The sequence below is a fragment of the Salmo trutta genome, chromosome 14 (assembly GCF_901001165.1).
Source record: "Salmo trutta chromosome 14, fSalTru1.1, whole genome shotgun sequence".
In the NCBI taxonomy this organism is placed as follows: Eukaryota; Metazoa; Chordata; class Actinopteri; order Salmoniformes; family Salmonidae; genus Salmo; species Salmo trutta.
In genome coordinates, this window is record NC_042970.1 from 22,636,585 (window position 1) to 22,651,777 (window position 15,193).

Genomic DNA, 15,193 nt, shown 5'->3' on the forward strand with positions numbered 1-15,193 from the left:
AGCTTGGAAAGATTTTGAACCGTGTTGAACTCATAGAGCTCGCCAGCTTCAAGTCCGAAAGCCCGGAAATGATTTACCTCTGCCATTCGCATGGGGGAAATGAAATGAATGGGGAAAGAATAGGGTTTTGGGATAAACACCGATACTTTTGTCTGAGGTTTAACACAGACTTAGGAAATCTTAGATGTTTTGTTCTATATGAGATAATATCAGTCAGTTAACATGACCTTTATGAATTATGAAGTCTTTGTGTTTAATTATTACACACATGCCTCAAAATACACAGAAAGTGACGTTAGCTGATTATCTCGTAGAACAAAACCTATAAGACCTAAGTCTGTGTTTTCCACACACCTTATTTTCGACATTTATCTAAAAACCCTACAAAAACGTCATTTTCCCATAGGTTTTGTCCAATGAACCATGGCAGAGTTAGTGCCTACAAAAAGAGGCCATTACTATTGCTCTCTATTGGGATGAGATTCAGGCTTTAATTCCACATTCTCTTAAAATAGCAATCATATTCAACAAACATATAGACAAAATCAAATGAATAAATTCCACAGTTTTATCTCCTGGAAGAGTAATAGATCTCAATGGCAGAGACAGGTAAATTAGGGGAAATAAAACACAAACACAGCAAAGACAGCTAGAATGGCTCCCGGAAATAAAGCACACAGTAGTCCACCAATGGTTGTAGTTAAAAGGGAAAACTATACAAATATATAAAGGGTCACAAAGGGTCCCAATATTTGGTTTATACTTATTTGAATTTTGCTCCAAAAACACCTACACCTTAATGCTTTACTACAGGCCCTAGATAATGTCTTCAATATGATTAGATGTTAAAATCCCTCTCTGAGAAGACGAAAAGGCTGTCAAACAGTGGTTTTTGCTCTTTCTGTGGGGTTTCCAATCTCAAATGTATGTCTACATTTTGAAATAAGACCTTTGCACAGATACTTTCAAAGTAAATACGTTTAGTAGAAAATCAGGCTATAACCATTAATCACCCTATTGCACTAGAAGAACTTTTAAATATGTACACTATATACAAATTCACCCTGCTATGTACACTTTACATACCGTGATAAAGTACATGGTTTATTTGTCTTTGTGCTTAAATCCTTGCATTGTCAACGCTTGTCAAGTTGATTAAATGAAACCAGGAGTAATTTTGATATGGTGGGTGAGATAAACCTGAACATGAATATCCATGTTAAGGTGTCTTTACCTAGAATACAATGAGGCAGAACCCTTTCTGACCATTACACAATAAAAAACAGGAAAAAATGAAAGTCTTGATCCATCTGATGTCCATGCATGACTGCTGCTGTTGTACTGGTGGGTGCAGGGTCCAAAGGATGTCCAGCTGGAAATCAGTTATGGAGTCATTTAATGTTACTGACTGTATGTAATGTTTATTTCATTCAGAACCCTCAGCTATGTAGCAAATTTCTGGTAGAATTCCAGTTTGACCCTTTCGATATGGTGACACAGCTTTATGGCTGGTCCCAGTTTCAGGTCCATACACTCCTGCAGTGTGGGCAGGTTGAGCAGAAGCAGAGCCTGTCCATCAATCTCCTGAAAACACAAGCACGGCCATGGGGTTAGACAACAATAGTCATGGATTTAGGCCACACTGTACACCAGTGCTTGACTTGGGATGGAAGAAGTGCAGGAGCTGTCTTTTTCCAAGTCGGTCTATTAGACTACGTTCACCGAAATTCACAAATTACATTATACTATAGAGACCTCTGATTATTCACCATTAATGGTTTATACACATTTTCCATGACTTCTCCATGACTTTTAACCACATATGTATTACTATTATTAAAGCCTACATGAAAAAGTTAAGCATTATTGACACTGGAAAGCTGCTGTGTCTGATCCCATGTAGACCTACCACCTCCTGTCGTTGTGCCCTTGATCAAGGCACTTAGACCCCACATAGAACTGCAATGTTAGTCACATGTGGTCAACCCTCCATCTGGAGAGCTCCTGGGTGTGCGGGCTTGGCTTTTTCAACATTACAACCAAATACTTTTGTCTTTATAAAATGATTCCCTCATTCAATAAATCAGGGATCAAATGGATAAGGTAGGCTACTTCAAAACAAGGTATCTAACTAGACAAGTTTATATATAAGGCTCAAATATTCATGTTTTGGAGGAGATCTATGCACAGCAAGTTATTTGTCAATTAGGCTTTTATTAAAATATTTTTTAAGTTGTCGCAATTACATGGCTACTATTTAATAGAGGAGAATCACAGCTTTCCAACTGCGCAGATTTATTTAGGCTCTACAGTGCCGGTGGAAAGGAAACAACAAAATGAATGCTTAGTTAGCTATAGTTAAATAGCGAGATAACTGCTACAAGTTATGTTTTGAATTCTAATTAGTCTGTCTGTCATTATTTTCTACCTGCTGCTGAAATGTCACGCTCTCTCCTCGGGCAACGGCCCACTCGCACTGGCACACACAAAGCACCACAGACCTGCACTGAAGGGTCATTCCGATAATGGCTGATGTGTCGTTTTTTAATTGATTGATCATATTTTAAAAAGTGTGCTTTCATGAATTACATAAACAACAATTATGAAACTAATTTCCATGACTTTACAAACCTTAATTTTCAATCTGCGTAATCTTGAACAGCCTACTGTCACTCACAGATTCACAGACTAGCGACAAATAAACTTGAACAAAGAGTAATCAGGAAATGAATGCTCTCTCTCCATTGCTATTCAATGAAGATTAAGCCTTCATTCCACTTTGATCAACCTTTTTGCCTTGGTGTGTGAATCTGGGCCAGCGATAGGCTACTTTGTTTTTCTAACGGTGCCGGTACGCAATTCCCCCAAAATTAGAAGTGCCGGTACGGCATTCCAGACAGATCCGGCCCAAGACAAGCACTGCTTGTTAAACAGTCAAGATAATGATTCTGTGTGTGTGCGTATATGTGTGTGTGTGTGATTATTACCTGATCCAGGAAGATGCGAGCCAGGGGAGCACAGTCGGTGGTCCTGATGAAACACACCACATCAGTCACACTCCACTCCAGGGGACTGGTGTCCAAACACAGTTTCTGGGGAGCCTCACCTCTCGAGCTCTGCAGAACACAGAGATGCAGTTCATTAATTCATCATACTATATATAGAGACGGGTTGGCTGACAAAGTCACATAAAGCAATGCGCACACTTCAATGGGGCAGAAGGTTGTGTGATGTGATTCTGGGTGGCCATTTAGCTAGCAACAATGACAAGAAGCTGCCATGTGCGGAATCGTAGGTGGCTCGTTTCAGCTAGTTTGATCTTGTTTTTGATACCATGCCTTGTTTTGAGGTGTTTTGACTGATGTCTATGCTAATATGGCTAAAACTTGCTAGCTAGCTAACCAACAACTGTAACAATGTATTTGAGGGACAACAAGTGCTCTCATTGTGCAAATGTATTTATGTTTTCAATAAACATTGGAAACAAAATATAGTTAGCATGTTATCAACAATCTAAGCCAAACTGTCAGTTTTGCCCCATAGTTGCGCACGCATCGGTTTTGTTGCTAAACACCTAACCGTCTATTCACAGTGAACAAACAAAAAGTCAAGGCACAGTAGTCTACCTTTGGTGAAGGTGGGTGGTTCTCATCATCAGAGTAAGATGGGGAGCGAGGTTTCCTGCGTTTTCGGGTTGGTCTGGGCGTTGCAGGAGGAGAGGGGGATGGGGTGGGTGGTTGAGACTTCCCAATGGAATATTCTGAATCGTCCTGATCATCCTGGAGCTCAGAGCCAGTATCGTCACTCAGAGAGTTCTCATCATCCAGATCCTCCTCCTCTCCACTGCCCTGTGTTAGAGAAAGGGATGGTTCAGTTTAAAGATATCTGGATGTGAGTGTGTGTGTGCGAGTGTGTCTGTTACCTGTGGTGAACCGGCAGGTGTGTTGTCTAGTGAGGCTGAGGAGCGTCTCTTCTTATGGACAAATAGTTGCTTTCTCCTCTTCCTCCTTCTACCTCTTCTCTTCACCCCTCCTTCTAGGTTAGAATGCCCCCCTGGTGGGCGGCCCACTCGTTTACATTTCTTCTTACCATAGTAATAAGCTGCAGAGAACACATCAATACTCCAATCTCAGTCCTCCTGAGCATTATGCATCCAATGCTTTATCATTGACATACACAGGGCATTTGGAAAGTATTCAGACCCATTGACTTTTTACACATTTTGTTGCGTTACTGCCTTATTCTAAAACATAATAAATTGTTTTTTCCCCCCCACATAAATCTACACACAATACCCTATAATGACAAAGCAAAAACTGTTTAGACATTTTTGCAAATTTATATATATAAAAAAGAAACGGAAATATCACATTTATATAAATATTCAGAACCTCTACTCAGTGCTTTGTTGAAGCACCTTTTGCAGCGATTACATCCTCGATTCTTCTTGGGTATGACGCGACAAGCTTGGCACACCTGTATTTGGGGAGTTTTTCCCATTCTTCTCTGCAGATCCTCTCAAGCTCCATCAGGTTGGATGGGGAGCGTCGCTGCACAGCTATTTTCAGGTCTCTCCAGAATTGTTCAAGTCAAAGCTCTGGCTGGGCCACTCAAGGACATTTAGAGACTTGTCCCGAAGCCATTCCGGTGTGGTCTTGGCTGTGTGCTTAGGGCTGTTGTCCTGTTGGAAGGTGAACCTTCACCCAAGTCTGAAGTCCTGAGTGCTCTGGCAGAGTTTTTCATCAAGGATCTCTCTGTACTTTGCTCTGTTCATATTTCTCTCGATTCTGACTAGTCTCCCAGTCCTTGCCGCTGAAAAACATCCCCACAGCATAATGCTGCCACCACCATGCTTCACCGTAGGGATGGTGCCAGGTTTCCTCCAGACGTGGCGCTTGGCATTCAGGCCAAAGAGTTCAATCTTGGTTTCATCAGACCAGAGAATCTTGTTTCTCATAGTCTGAGTGTCCTTTAGTTGCCTCTTGGCAAACTACAAGTGGGCTGTCATGGGTCTTTTACTGAGGAGTGTCTTCCGTCTGGCCACTAAAGGCCTGATTGGTGGAGTGCTGCAGAGATGGTTGTCCTTCTGGAAGATTCTCCTATCTCCACAGAGGAACGCTGGCACTCTGTCAGAGTGACCATCGGGTTCTTGGTTACCTCCCTGACCATGGCCCTTCTCCTCTGATTGTTCAGTTGGCCGGGTGGCCTGCTCTAGGAAGAGTCTTGGTGGTTCCAAACTTCTTCCATTTAAGAATGATGGAGGCCACTGTCTTGTTGGGGATGTTCAATGCTGCAGCAGGTTTTTGGTACCCTTCCCCATATCTGTGCCTCGACACAATCCTGTCTCAGAGCTCTACGGACAATTCCTTCGACCTCATGGCTTGGTTTTTTCTCTGACATGCACTGTCAACTGTGGGACTAAATATAGACAGGTGTGTGCCTTTCCAAATCATGTCCAATCAATTGAATTTACAACAGGTGGACTCCAATCAAGTTGTAGAAACATCACAAGGATGATCAATGGAAACAGGATGCACCAGAGCTCAATTTAGAATCTCATAGCAAAGGGTCAGAATATTTATGTAAATAAGGTATGTCTGTTTTTTATTTGTAATACTTTTTTTTTACAGTTAAAAACCTGTTTTCGCTTTGTCATTACGGAGTATTGTGTGTAGACTGATACATTTTAATCAATTTTAGAATAAGGCTGCAACGTAACAAAATGTGGAAAAAGTCAAGGGGTCTGAATACTTTCCAAATGCACTGTAGGTGCATAACGAAATACACATAAAACAGACACTGCGTCCCCTATTTGTTGATCCCCCCCCACTTACATATCAGCATTGAGTGCCTCTTTATCTCCATAACACCTGATTTCTGAACACCAGGTTTTACTCATATGTATTTGATTTAGAGCAATTGAGTAGGTCACACATACTGTATTTGGTCTTGGTGAGCACAGAGCAGTTCTCTGAGCAGCGCTCCAGAACCATGCGAGGTCCAAACAGGTTTGGGCAACACTCCAGCTTGATGCAGGTCTTCCTACAGAATTCCGCCACACAATCTGCTGTACGCACTATCTCCACCGTAGCCCGGTAACTCTTTCCCTTGTACCTGCCGGTCAAGAACAGATCCTCAGGTTAGCAATGCTAGAACAGCTTAGCCAATCCCAATACACACTTCAATCATCAACTCAACCACAAACATGAGCAGAAAAGTTTAGATTGAATCTATGTAGAAAGTGCATTTGGTGATTGTAATGACGTTATGATAGAGCATGCGTTCCTCACTTGGCTTTGAGCGTCTCTCCATGGCCGTGCCAGCGGTCCTCCTGGTCCAGCTGCAGCTCCCTGAGCACCCGGCTGGGCTTGTAGGCTGAGTTGATCAACAGAGTCAACACCTGGACAGGACACAGGGAGATGGAGAGAGACATAAAGGGCTTAGCATGGATACTGTTCCCAGTCTATGTGGGAAGTCAGGAGTGATCTCTGGGATAGCAACATTTGCCCTATTACCAACTGGAGATTTGAGTAGTTTAGTTGACTTTTTAGTACAGTGTAATACAGTTATTACATCATAGTGACCGTATTACCACCACACGGGGTGACGAGTCATGACCACAGTCAAATTACCTGTGACCGTTGGTCGCTTATGGGTAGCCTACGGCCCTCACTAATGGCCTGGTACTCAGCGCTCTATAGTCCCTCTAATTAGTTTCTAAACACTTTATAATTGAATTTGAATAATCTGAATGATGACGACAAATGGTGATGGGAGTTAGAGGTCCTGTTCTGAAATGGACACGGGAAAGCCCTGGACCCAATATGCATCATTACATTTTTAAAACACATTCCGAACTGACCTAAAGACAACGATCAGAAAAGCCATTTATTTTGCTACTTTATTAACCGGCGCTAGGGAGAAAGGGAGAGAGAGAGGCACAGAGCAAGCAGCTCTAACTACTATGGAGCAAGGGAGGGGCTGTGCGGTGTGTGAGTAAGACGCAGCAGGCTCGGACCACCGGAGGCTCGGACCACCGGAGGCTCGGACCACCGGAGGCTCGGACCACCGGAGGCTTGGAGCCCCGGGAGCTGGTACAGAGGGAGAAAGAGACAGCAACCACTCGTGCTAGCAGACTAACTTTTTGCTAGTTATTTATCACCCATCCGATTGCATAGTAGCCTATCTGCCTTGACTGCATCAAACTGAGAGAAGCAAGCTAACGAGGCTAATTGAGGCTAGCCATAACGCTACTGCGCTTCTCACCGTCCTACAGTTAGCCTACAAATAACAACAACTCCATTCAGATTAGAAATAGCAGCCTACTTGTTGGCTTTTGGTCGTTGTAGCCTTTCCTTCTCATTTCACTTTTAATTCTGTCATTTTAATTCCATCTTCCACTGATTAGATATCTCCCAACTTGCTTGATACACAAGCAGAGCAGCAATGCAATTCTCTCTCTCTCTCTCTCTCTCTCTCTCTCTCTCTCTCTCTCTCTGCGGGAAGCGCAGGGATTAGAGCGCATGCCTTTTTTGCCAACTTTTTCCAAATCATCAATATAGAGTCGTTTCATGCCCATATGTTTTTATATGTATGGTTTGTATACCTATCACAACTAAAGTTACCAATTAACTCTAAATTAAGTGTAGCCTATAGGACCTGTTTCAAATGATCACTTTTACGCTCAACACAACAGCCACTCCTTTTGACTTTTTAAAATGTAGGCCTAGATGTTCCAAATGCCCGCATCAGCAGCTTGTAAGTGTGGAATCCGGGAGATGCTTAAGGTGTTTATGTTAATTAACGGTCAATTAACGTAAGAACAACAGGCATTTGCATGACAGTTACTGGCGGACAAAATGTCATGACTACCACAGCCCTAACATAATGTAGTATGTTTGTTCCAATCCCACCCAGGTGCTCCTCACCTCTTTGAGAACCAGGACACAGTTGCCAGGGCCAACACACTGGGGCAGCTCAGCGATGCGGCCCTTGTTCAGGTAGGGGCCAGAGAAGCAGCGGTGGTTGAAGAAAATCTTGGGACAGCAGTACTTTCCGTTCCCCTGTCCTGTACACAAACACATCACACACAACGTAAGAGCTGTGCCTCATGTCAGAAACCCTAATAATGTATTTCTCCGGAATGTCTACATGAGAAACACTCACCAGTCTCTGATTGGCTGGCCATCTGCAGCCTGAGTGTGTCAGGTGTTGTGGATTTGGGTGGTGCTCGGCTATAGGGACAAAGATACAGGTTAGGGGTCAAAGTGCATGGGACTGGAGTGTTAACCAATCAAAAGTGGACAAACAACCCATTACCAGCCAATGATAGATTCCTTCCTTTCCCATAGGCCTACTTACTGTTTCTCAGGCTGCACCACAGCAATCCTCCTCTGCTTTTCAACTGTAAGACAATGTATACTCACCATTAATAAAACTCTACTGAAACTATACAGAGTACTGTCAAATACGGAGACTACGATGGTTAAAACTTCCATGTTTATTGTGGCATGCTAGTGGCTCCCCTTCAAATTAGAGAGAGGGACATAAAGTTATCTTATTTTGGGACAACCACCTTTGGGTTTGATGGGGTACAGCAGGGGGTAACCGTTGGTCTCACACCAGCTGACAGGGAAGATATCCAACGAGTCCACATGAGCTATCAGCTCTGGTATAGCCTGTTTCAGCCCTAGACACAAAGAGACTTATTTAGGCCCACAGAACTAATTCATTATCTAATATTAATACCATCAGTGTGCACAAGCCCACACTCAAATGGTCCCAGGCTAAGATTGAAAAACGCAGGGCCCAGATAGGATTATTTCACCTTTATTTAACTAGGCAAGTCAGTTAAGAACAAATTCTTATTTACAATGACGGCCTAACCCGGACAACGCTGGGCCAAGATGTGTAGCTACAGGTTCTCACCTTCCAGGCCAAGCCAAATATGTTGCCCTTTGACCTTGGTTACCGTTGCCACGTGAATGTGCTCAGGTGAGAGTGGGTTGACCGCCTCCAACTTCATGGCCTCTTTAAAGCTGTGATCAGACTGTTCCTGAGAGGTAGACAGGGATACATCAGGAGAGAGGGATTATTCATGTTCCCTGTTCACCCATGTTATACACTCATGTTATATAACATGCATTGCTCTATGTAAGACAGAGCTTGACTCACTGTGGGGAAGCAGTGTTGTGGTGCTGCCTCGGCCTCACACTGTTTCAGGTAGTCTGCCCAGTCAAAGTCCTGCCCCTGGTACCCTACACAACCGGAGAGAGACGACAATACAATTAGATAAATCCTAAAAAATAATAACTGAGCACATTTTTAAAAGTAGCTCTGTAAATGTTACTAGTGTTTCATCACCTGGAGGGGGGCTGAGCGGGAGACCGTTCTTAAGGCTCCACTGGGCAGGAAAGATCCCAGGACTGTCCCTGTGACACAGGAAGGACCCAACGCCCTCTGCCCCCGAATCATCACCACGGAGACTGTCCATCTTTACTAGGAAGCACTCGTCACTGAACACCTGAAGAGGAGAGGTAAGGTATCACATCACACTCCCCTCTGGCACAGACATCAAATCAACTTCTATTCCACGTTAGTTTAACCAGTGTGTGCCCAGTGGGTCATGTCTGCTCTATGCAGTATTTACCCTACCCTTGTTCCATAAGCATATCACACCCAAAGCTAGCCTCACATACACTACCATACTGTATCTTAATGACTTCAATTTCTACTTGGTGGGTAGGCTCCCAGAGTTTACATGGGTACTATGTCAGGATTTATCTTGGCAAATCTCTACTCTCCTAGCCCTGAGGTGACCACTGATCTGAGTGGACTGAATATGCAACAACAATATAGCTGAAACTGTTGGGTGAGCTGGAGTGCCTTCCCTACTGTACTGCCATCATCCAACCCAGTCATATTAATCATGTCTGGTCCGAGAAGAACGTATACCGACAATTCTAGGAGCCGGAGGTGAGACTGGGCCAGTAAAGAGGTTGTCACCTTGATAACGGTGGCAGGACTGATGCAGAAAGGGGATGCAGGGTCAACGGCCTCCAGTTTCATCCCCTCAGTGAAGCAGTGGGCAGCAATGGCAGGCCGGTCCTGAAGCACACACACACACACACACACACACACACACACACACACACACACACACACACACACACACACACACACACACACACAGTGATGGCTCATTCGATCAATATTGCACTGGTATTCCACAGACCCTTGTAGTGCTAGTACATACTGCTTGGTAGTGCCTTTACCTTATAGAACTCTTCAGAGAGGGCCTCATCATGAGGCTGATTACTGATCCTCTGTCTGACCTCCTCCCACTCCTCCTCCGGGTGCAGGTGGACCAGGGCTGAAACAAGCAACCACACACACAAATTATCATATTAAACAGTAAAAAAAACACAACCTCAGATTTATTCATGAATCATATTTAGCTTTTTGCATCTTGAAACTGAATTCACCCAGGATCTTTCTGAAAAGAGCAGTTTACCTGAAGGAGGCCTGAGGGTGCAGCCGTGCTCTTTGGCCCAGCCAGGTGGGTGGAGGTGGGGGTGCAGGTAGTAGAGCCAGAGGGCGGACTGTGTATCAGGGAGTCTCTCTGTGCCTGCTAGGCGTAGTCTCAGCCTGCCACCCATGTTCTCCTCCACCTCAGCGCTCCACGCCACCCCAGGGTCAACACTGTCCTGCAGCTCCACACTGCAGCCTGGAGACAGCAGGTCCACCGGGTCCTTACCACGCTGGGGCTATAGACACACACACATGAGCACATACGCGTAAGCGCATGGGCACACACACACAAGTAAGGACATGCTGGATTACACTCAGCAATACCCTTACTGATACAAAGTGAGTTCAAAAACCTTGCTTATCTGGCATACATTCCCAGTTGTTCCAGTTTATAACTGAGCCCCTCTCACCCCTTCCAGCAGGTTGGCAGGTGCACTGCACTTCTCAGCTAGGGCTTTCTCCAGGACGCCCTCCCAGTCTGGTTGCTTCTCTCTCACACCTGAGGGGGGCGATGGAGAGACATGGTTACGGAATATAAAAACAAGCTTGGGAAATGTCTTTGAAAAACTCAGGTCTAGATTTCATTGTAATAACCCCGTAATAACCCTCATACAACTAGTTGGGCGTGGAAGAGGTCATTCACAACAGCCATCCCAGTGAGTTCCCTCCCCAGTCCTAGCTCCCTCACCCTCGGGGGGTCTCATGGGTTTGCCCTGCTCCAGGCTCCAGCCCAGGGGGTGGAGGTCAGCCGTCATGATGTCACACCAGAAGTCAGCACGGCGGTCGTCGTGGTAACCTTCGTATCGCAGGAGGAGCAGCTGGCCACAGGTGGTGATGATGGTGGCCACCCAGTAGGGTTGGTCAGTCTCTGAACGGACACACACCTCCAGCTTCATACCTGGAGTCAGACCCGTCTGCAAGCCCTGGTCCACCTGGAGAGAATGATATATGAAAAGCTCTTATAAGGTGAACTATTGGTCAACATTGTATGAGTATTGTGTGTGGTTATTAGGAGTGTAAATAGTCTCAGTACTTACGTGTTTGAAGGCATGGTGGGGCACAGACACTGCCCCGTTCTCCTCCAAATAGTCATCCCAGTTAAAGTCAGACACATCCTGACTAGAGTCTCCATCTGCAACACACACACACAAATACGCACACGCATACACACACACCGGTTAATTCTGTTATTTGTGTCAAAAAGCCCTCTCCACCAGTAACAAAGCTGCAGGTCCATGTTGTTACTCACCGGACTCCAGCAACTCATGACTCATGTTGGCTCCTACTACCGACCAAGTCTAGAAGCTCTGGGGAAGAAAGGAGAGACAGATTATTATCTAGAAAAGATGGACATCATTCTTTAAATCTGTTTGACAGCCAAAACCAGGAGAGCAAGAAAGCATAGTAGGCTGTTGGTAAAAGTGGCATAGGTGGTCTTAGGGACGTCATTTGAATGTGTCCGGTGCTTACATTTTGTATTTGGGATGGGGAGGGCGGCTTAGCAAATGGAAGCATAAACAAAGTTTAGTTAGTCTGCGTGAGAGAAGAGTGAAACAGAGAATATTTAGGTACGTGTTTTGAAAATACAAAATGACCTTGCAAATACAAAATGACCTTGCTAATACAAAATGACCTTGCTAAGTTGCTAAAAGTATGAGAGAGGATTTAATCATTTTTTAAATGCTAAATGAGATATCTCAAACAGACCACAACTTTGAAACAAAGTTGAGCTGTAGGCCGATAGCCACTCTGTGAGAACAAAGCGGATGAACTAACTAAACACAACAAGAGAAATAGCATTTATATACTGGGCATGAGAGAGCATTAGAGATGACAATAGCTGAGAGGTTTGTGTAAAGGATGCGAAGGATAGCTGCTCTGACAGTGCTGCTCCATTCAGCAGGGCTGTCAGGCCTGTCTTTGTCATGTCTGATGTCTCTATTAAAGAGGAGACAGCCATCAGACAGGGTCTCCCTGACCACGGCCCGGACACCACGACCCACATAACCCAGGATGAGCCCTTCACCCACGACCCTGCTGCCCACACACACACACACACACACACACACAAACACACACACACACACACACACACACACACACACACACACACACACACACACACACACACACACACACACACACACACACACACACACACACACACACACACACACACACACACAGCTATCCAGCTGAGGGCCTCATTGTGCTTGAGGTCACACACGTCTCAAACACTAGAGAGGATGAAAAGAGCAGCAGAGCCATTTAGCTATTGACAAAGAGCCAGCCCTCAGTGTTCGGCTGCCTTATAATAACTGATTATCTCCCAAAAAATATTCTCAAAGTTGTTGATTGAAAGAAAAAGAATGCTTGAAAATGTCAGCAAGTTTTTTTCTCATTATTTCAATATGACATATACACAAGTCTGAATGAAGCTGAGAAGAAGAGAGGAGAGGAGGATGAGAAATCATTTCTTGATGCTGAAATTTCAGGGAATTCACAGGTCATTCTGTTAAACAAACTGTTACTTAATCACCAAAGTGAACAGGAAAACTAACAACTTCCCCATCGTTTAATAGAGGCCTACCCAGTACTCACACACACCACCAGCAGACTGACTGCCTGACTCTCTCTACCAGAATGTACACTGACTCACCCTGAAAGAGAAACTAGAATGCATACACTAACACACGCTGATCTTTACAACCGCCTCCTAGCAGTTATTGGATCATATGATCAGTGCTTAACATGCCATTGACTGAATTAAGTCCTCTGAGTCACACTGAGTGGTCGCTGGGCAGGAAATGCAAGTTAGAGAAATGCATTGATTGGACACACAAGGGTTTGAGAAATGTACTGTGAACGAAAGTGAAGTCTGTTGATGACATGGGTTTATGTCAAGAATAACCTTAGACTAATGGGAGTATTTTCATCAAGTATAACAAGTTTACAACAATATTAGCCTACACGATGTGTTTATGAATCCTTATTGTCAGCAATTAGCTTACACATAGGCTCCTTGTTATTTGAGAGATTGTATTTCAGTGTTGTATGTTGCCATTGTCAAATAGTGGCCTAATGTAACTGGGGTGCCCGAGTGCCCCTCGCACGTCAGAAGACAGTTGTTGCCCCCATTTTGAACTGGATTTTTCGTGTTAATGCCCATAGAAGAGCTTGGCCGGCAGAAGTGGAAATCACATTTTTATGCAAAAAAACCCCTTCATATTGATATTTCATCGGCAAGTCAAATAAAACAATGTTGCATTTTAGGCTATATGGCACATCAATTGAAACAATGTTGCAGTTTATAGCAAAGGTCAATTGAAACAATGTTGCTGCGATCACTCAAGTTGCATAACTGGAAAGTTGGAGTTATAGTTGTGAGAAATAGGCAGTTTAGTGCTTAGATTAGCCTACGTGTAAATGGCAATGTTTATAGCATAATTTATCTGTTAGGCATACAACAACAATGAAATAAAATTAAAATGAAATCTAAAGGATTCCTAGGCCTATTTGATTTAAAGTCAAATACACCAGAGTCGTCTATTATAAATCTTGCAACCTTTATTATATAAGAGCGATAAATGGATTAAGTTCAGTAACAACATTCTCGGGGAATTCTCAATAGACGCCTTCAATAATTTTCAAGCTATTAACGCAATAGCTTTGCACAGGCACGAGCGCCGATGATCCAACTTTCACACTGGAACGTGCAATAAAGAGAAGGACACAGAATGCAAGAAAGAACATACATTTCATAGCCTCTGTGTTTATTCCATATAGGTCAGTTCTGATGCCAAATGCACCAAGTCGAATGCGGCTGATTCGGCACATGCTAAAAACGTCTGTGACCAAGTCAAGTTACTGGAACGTCATGGCTTGAGCAATAGGCTAGCTACACTGTAGCGAGCAATAAGGGCGCTTGCACTCGACCGAGCCCGAGTCATCTTTTTTAGAGACGGGAAAAAAGACGCAGACAGCATCAAAATGCATTATATCATATTAAGCTCGTAATAAACAAAATATAGTATGTGAGTATTTGGTTACATAATCTGATTCTTACCAGTAAATAGTTTTTCAAGTCGGTTTTAGATGCCGTCTCTTTCCGCCTAGTCGTTCACGACCTCATTCCAATATGGCACAAACTGCCACTGCGCATGTTCTGCCGCCTATATCCACATTCTAAACCCGGGTACATAATATTGTCGGCTTTGACAATGAAAAAATGACTAACATCTTCAAACAATACAAATTGACATCTCCCAAACCAGTATTAACAGACGCCAAGAAAAAGAAAAACATGTTTCATTTTTTATTCAGAAATAGCCTATTTCAGAGGAGGCAAATAATATTAATATTCTTTAACGTTGATTGAGACAGAAGCTTTAGCCTACGTTTGGCTAATTTCCCTATGGATTCAACACTTTGTTTAATCGTTGAACTAGAATATGGATCGCATGTATAACCGACTCACTTTTGTTGAATGGCATTTTTTTAATAGAAAAAAAACTGTGAAGGTGATATTGACTTTTGCCTGGAAAAAGAAACGCATCGAGTTGCTTACATTTGCATCATTGTTCCGCACATAAATACATATACAGATGAGGAAACTGAAGGATATAATAATGGAAGAACATAGCAGCCTTTTTTTTCTCCAAAA

General features: G+C 43.6%; 1 protein-coding gene across 1 annotated transcript; it reads right to left on the reverse strand.

The window, feature by feature from the left end:
* Positions 1 to 467: 467 nt before the first annotated feature.
* Positions 468 to 14,699, reverse strand: LOC115207642 (scm-like with four MBT domains protein 1). Its single transcript, XM_029774935.1, has 21 exons — positions 14,597 to 14,699; positions 11,780 to 11,837; positions 11,568 to 11,662; positions 11,219 to 11,462; positions 10,941 to 11,029; positions 10,514 to 10,766; positions 10,275 to 10,372; positions 10,006 to 10,107; positions 9,364 to 9,523; positions 9,175 to 9,257; positions 8,929 to 9,055; positions 8,576 to 8,689; positions 8,362 to 8,404; positions 8,167 to 8,234; positions 7,929 to 8,068; positions 6,291 to 6,400; positions 5,939 to 6,114; positions 3,923 to 4,101; positions 3,627 to 3,848; positions 2,988 to 3,116; positions 468 to 1,584 (listed from the first exon to the last, which is right to left on the reverse strand). The coding sequence occupies exons 2-21, from the start codon at positions 11,802 to 11,804 to the stop codon at positions 1,444 to 1,446; spliced, it is 2,598 nt and encodes an 865-aa protein (XP_029630795.1). The 5' UTR covers positions 11,805 to 11,837; positions 14,597 to 14,699; the 3' UTR covers positions 468 to 1,443.
* Positions 14,700 to 15,193: the final 494 nt, after the last annotated feature.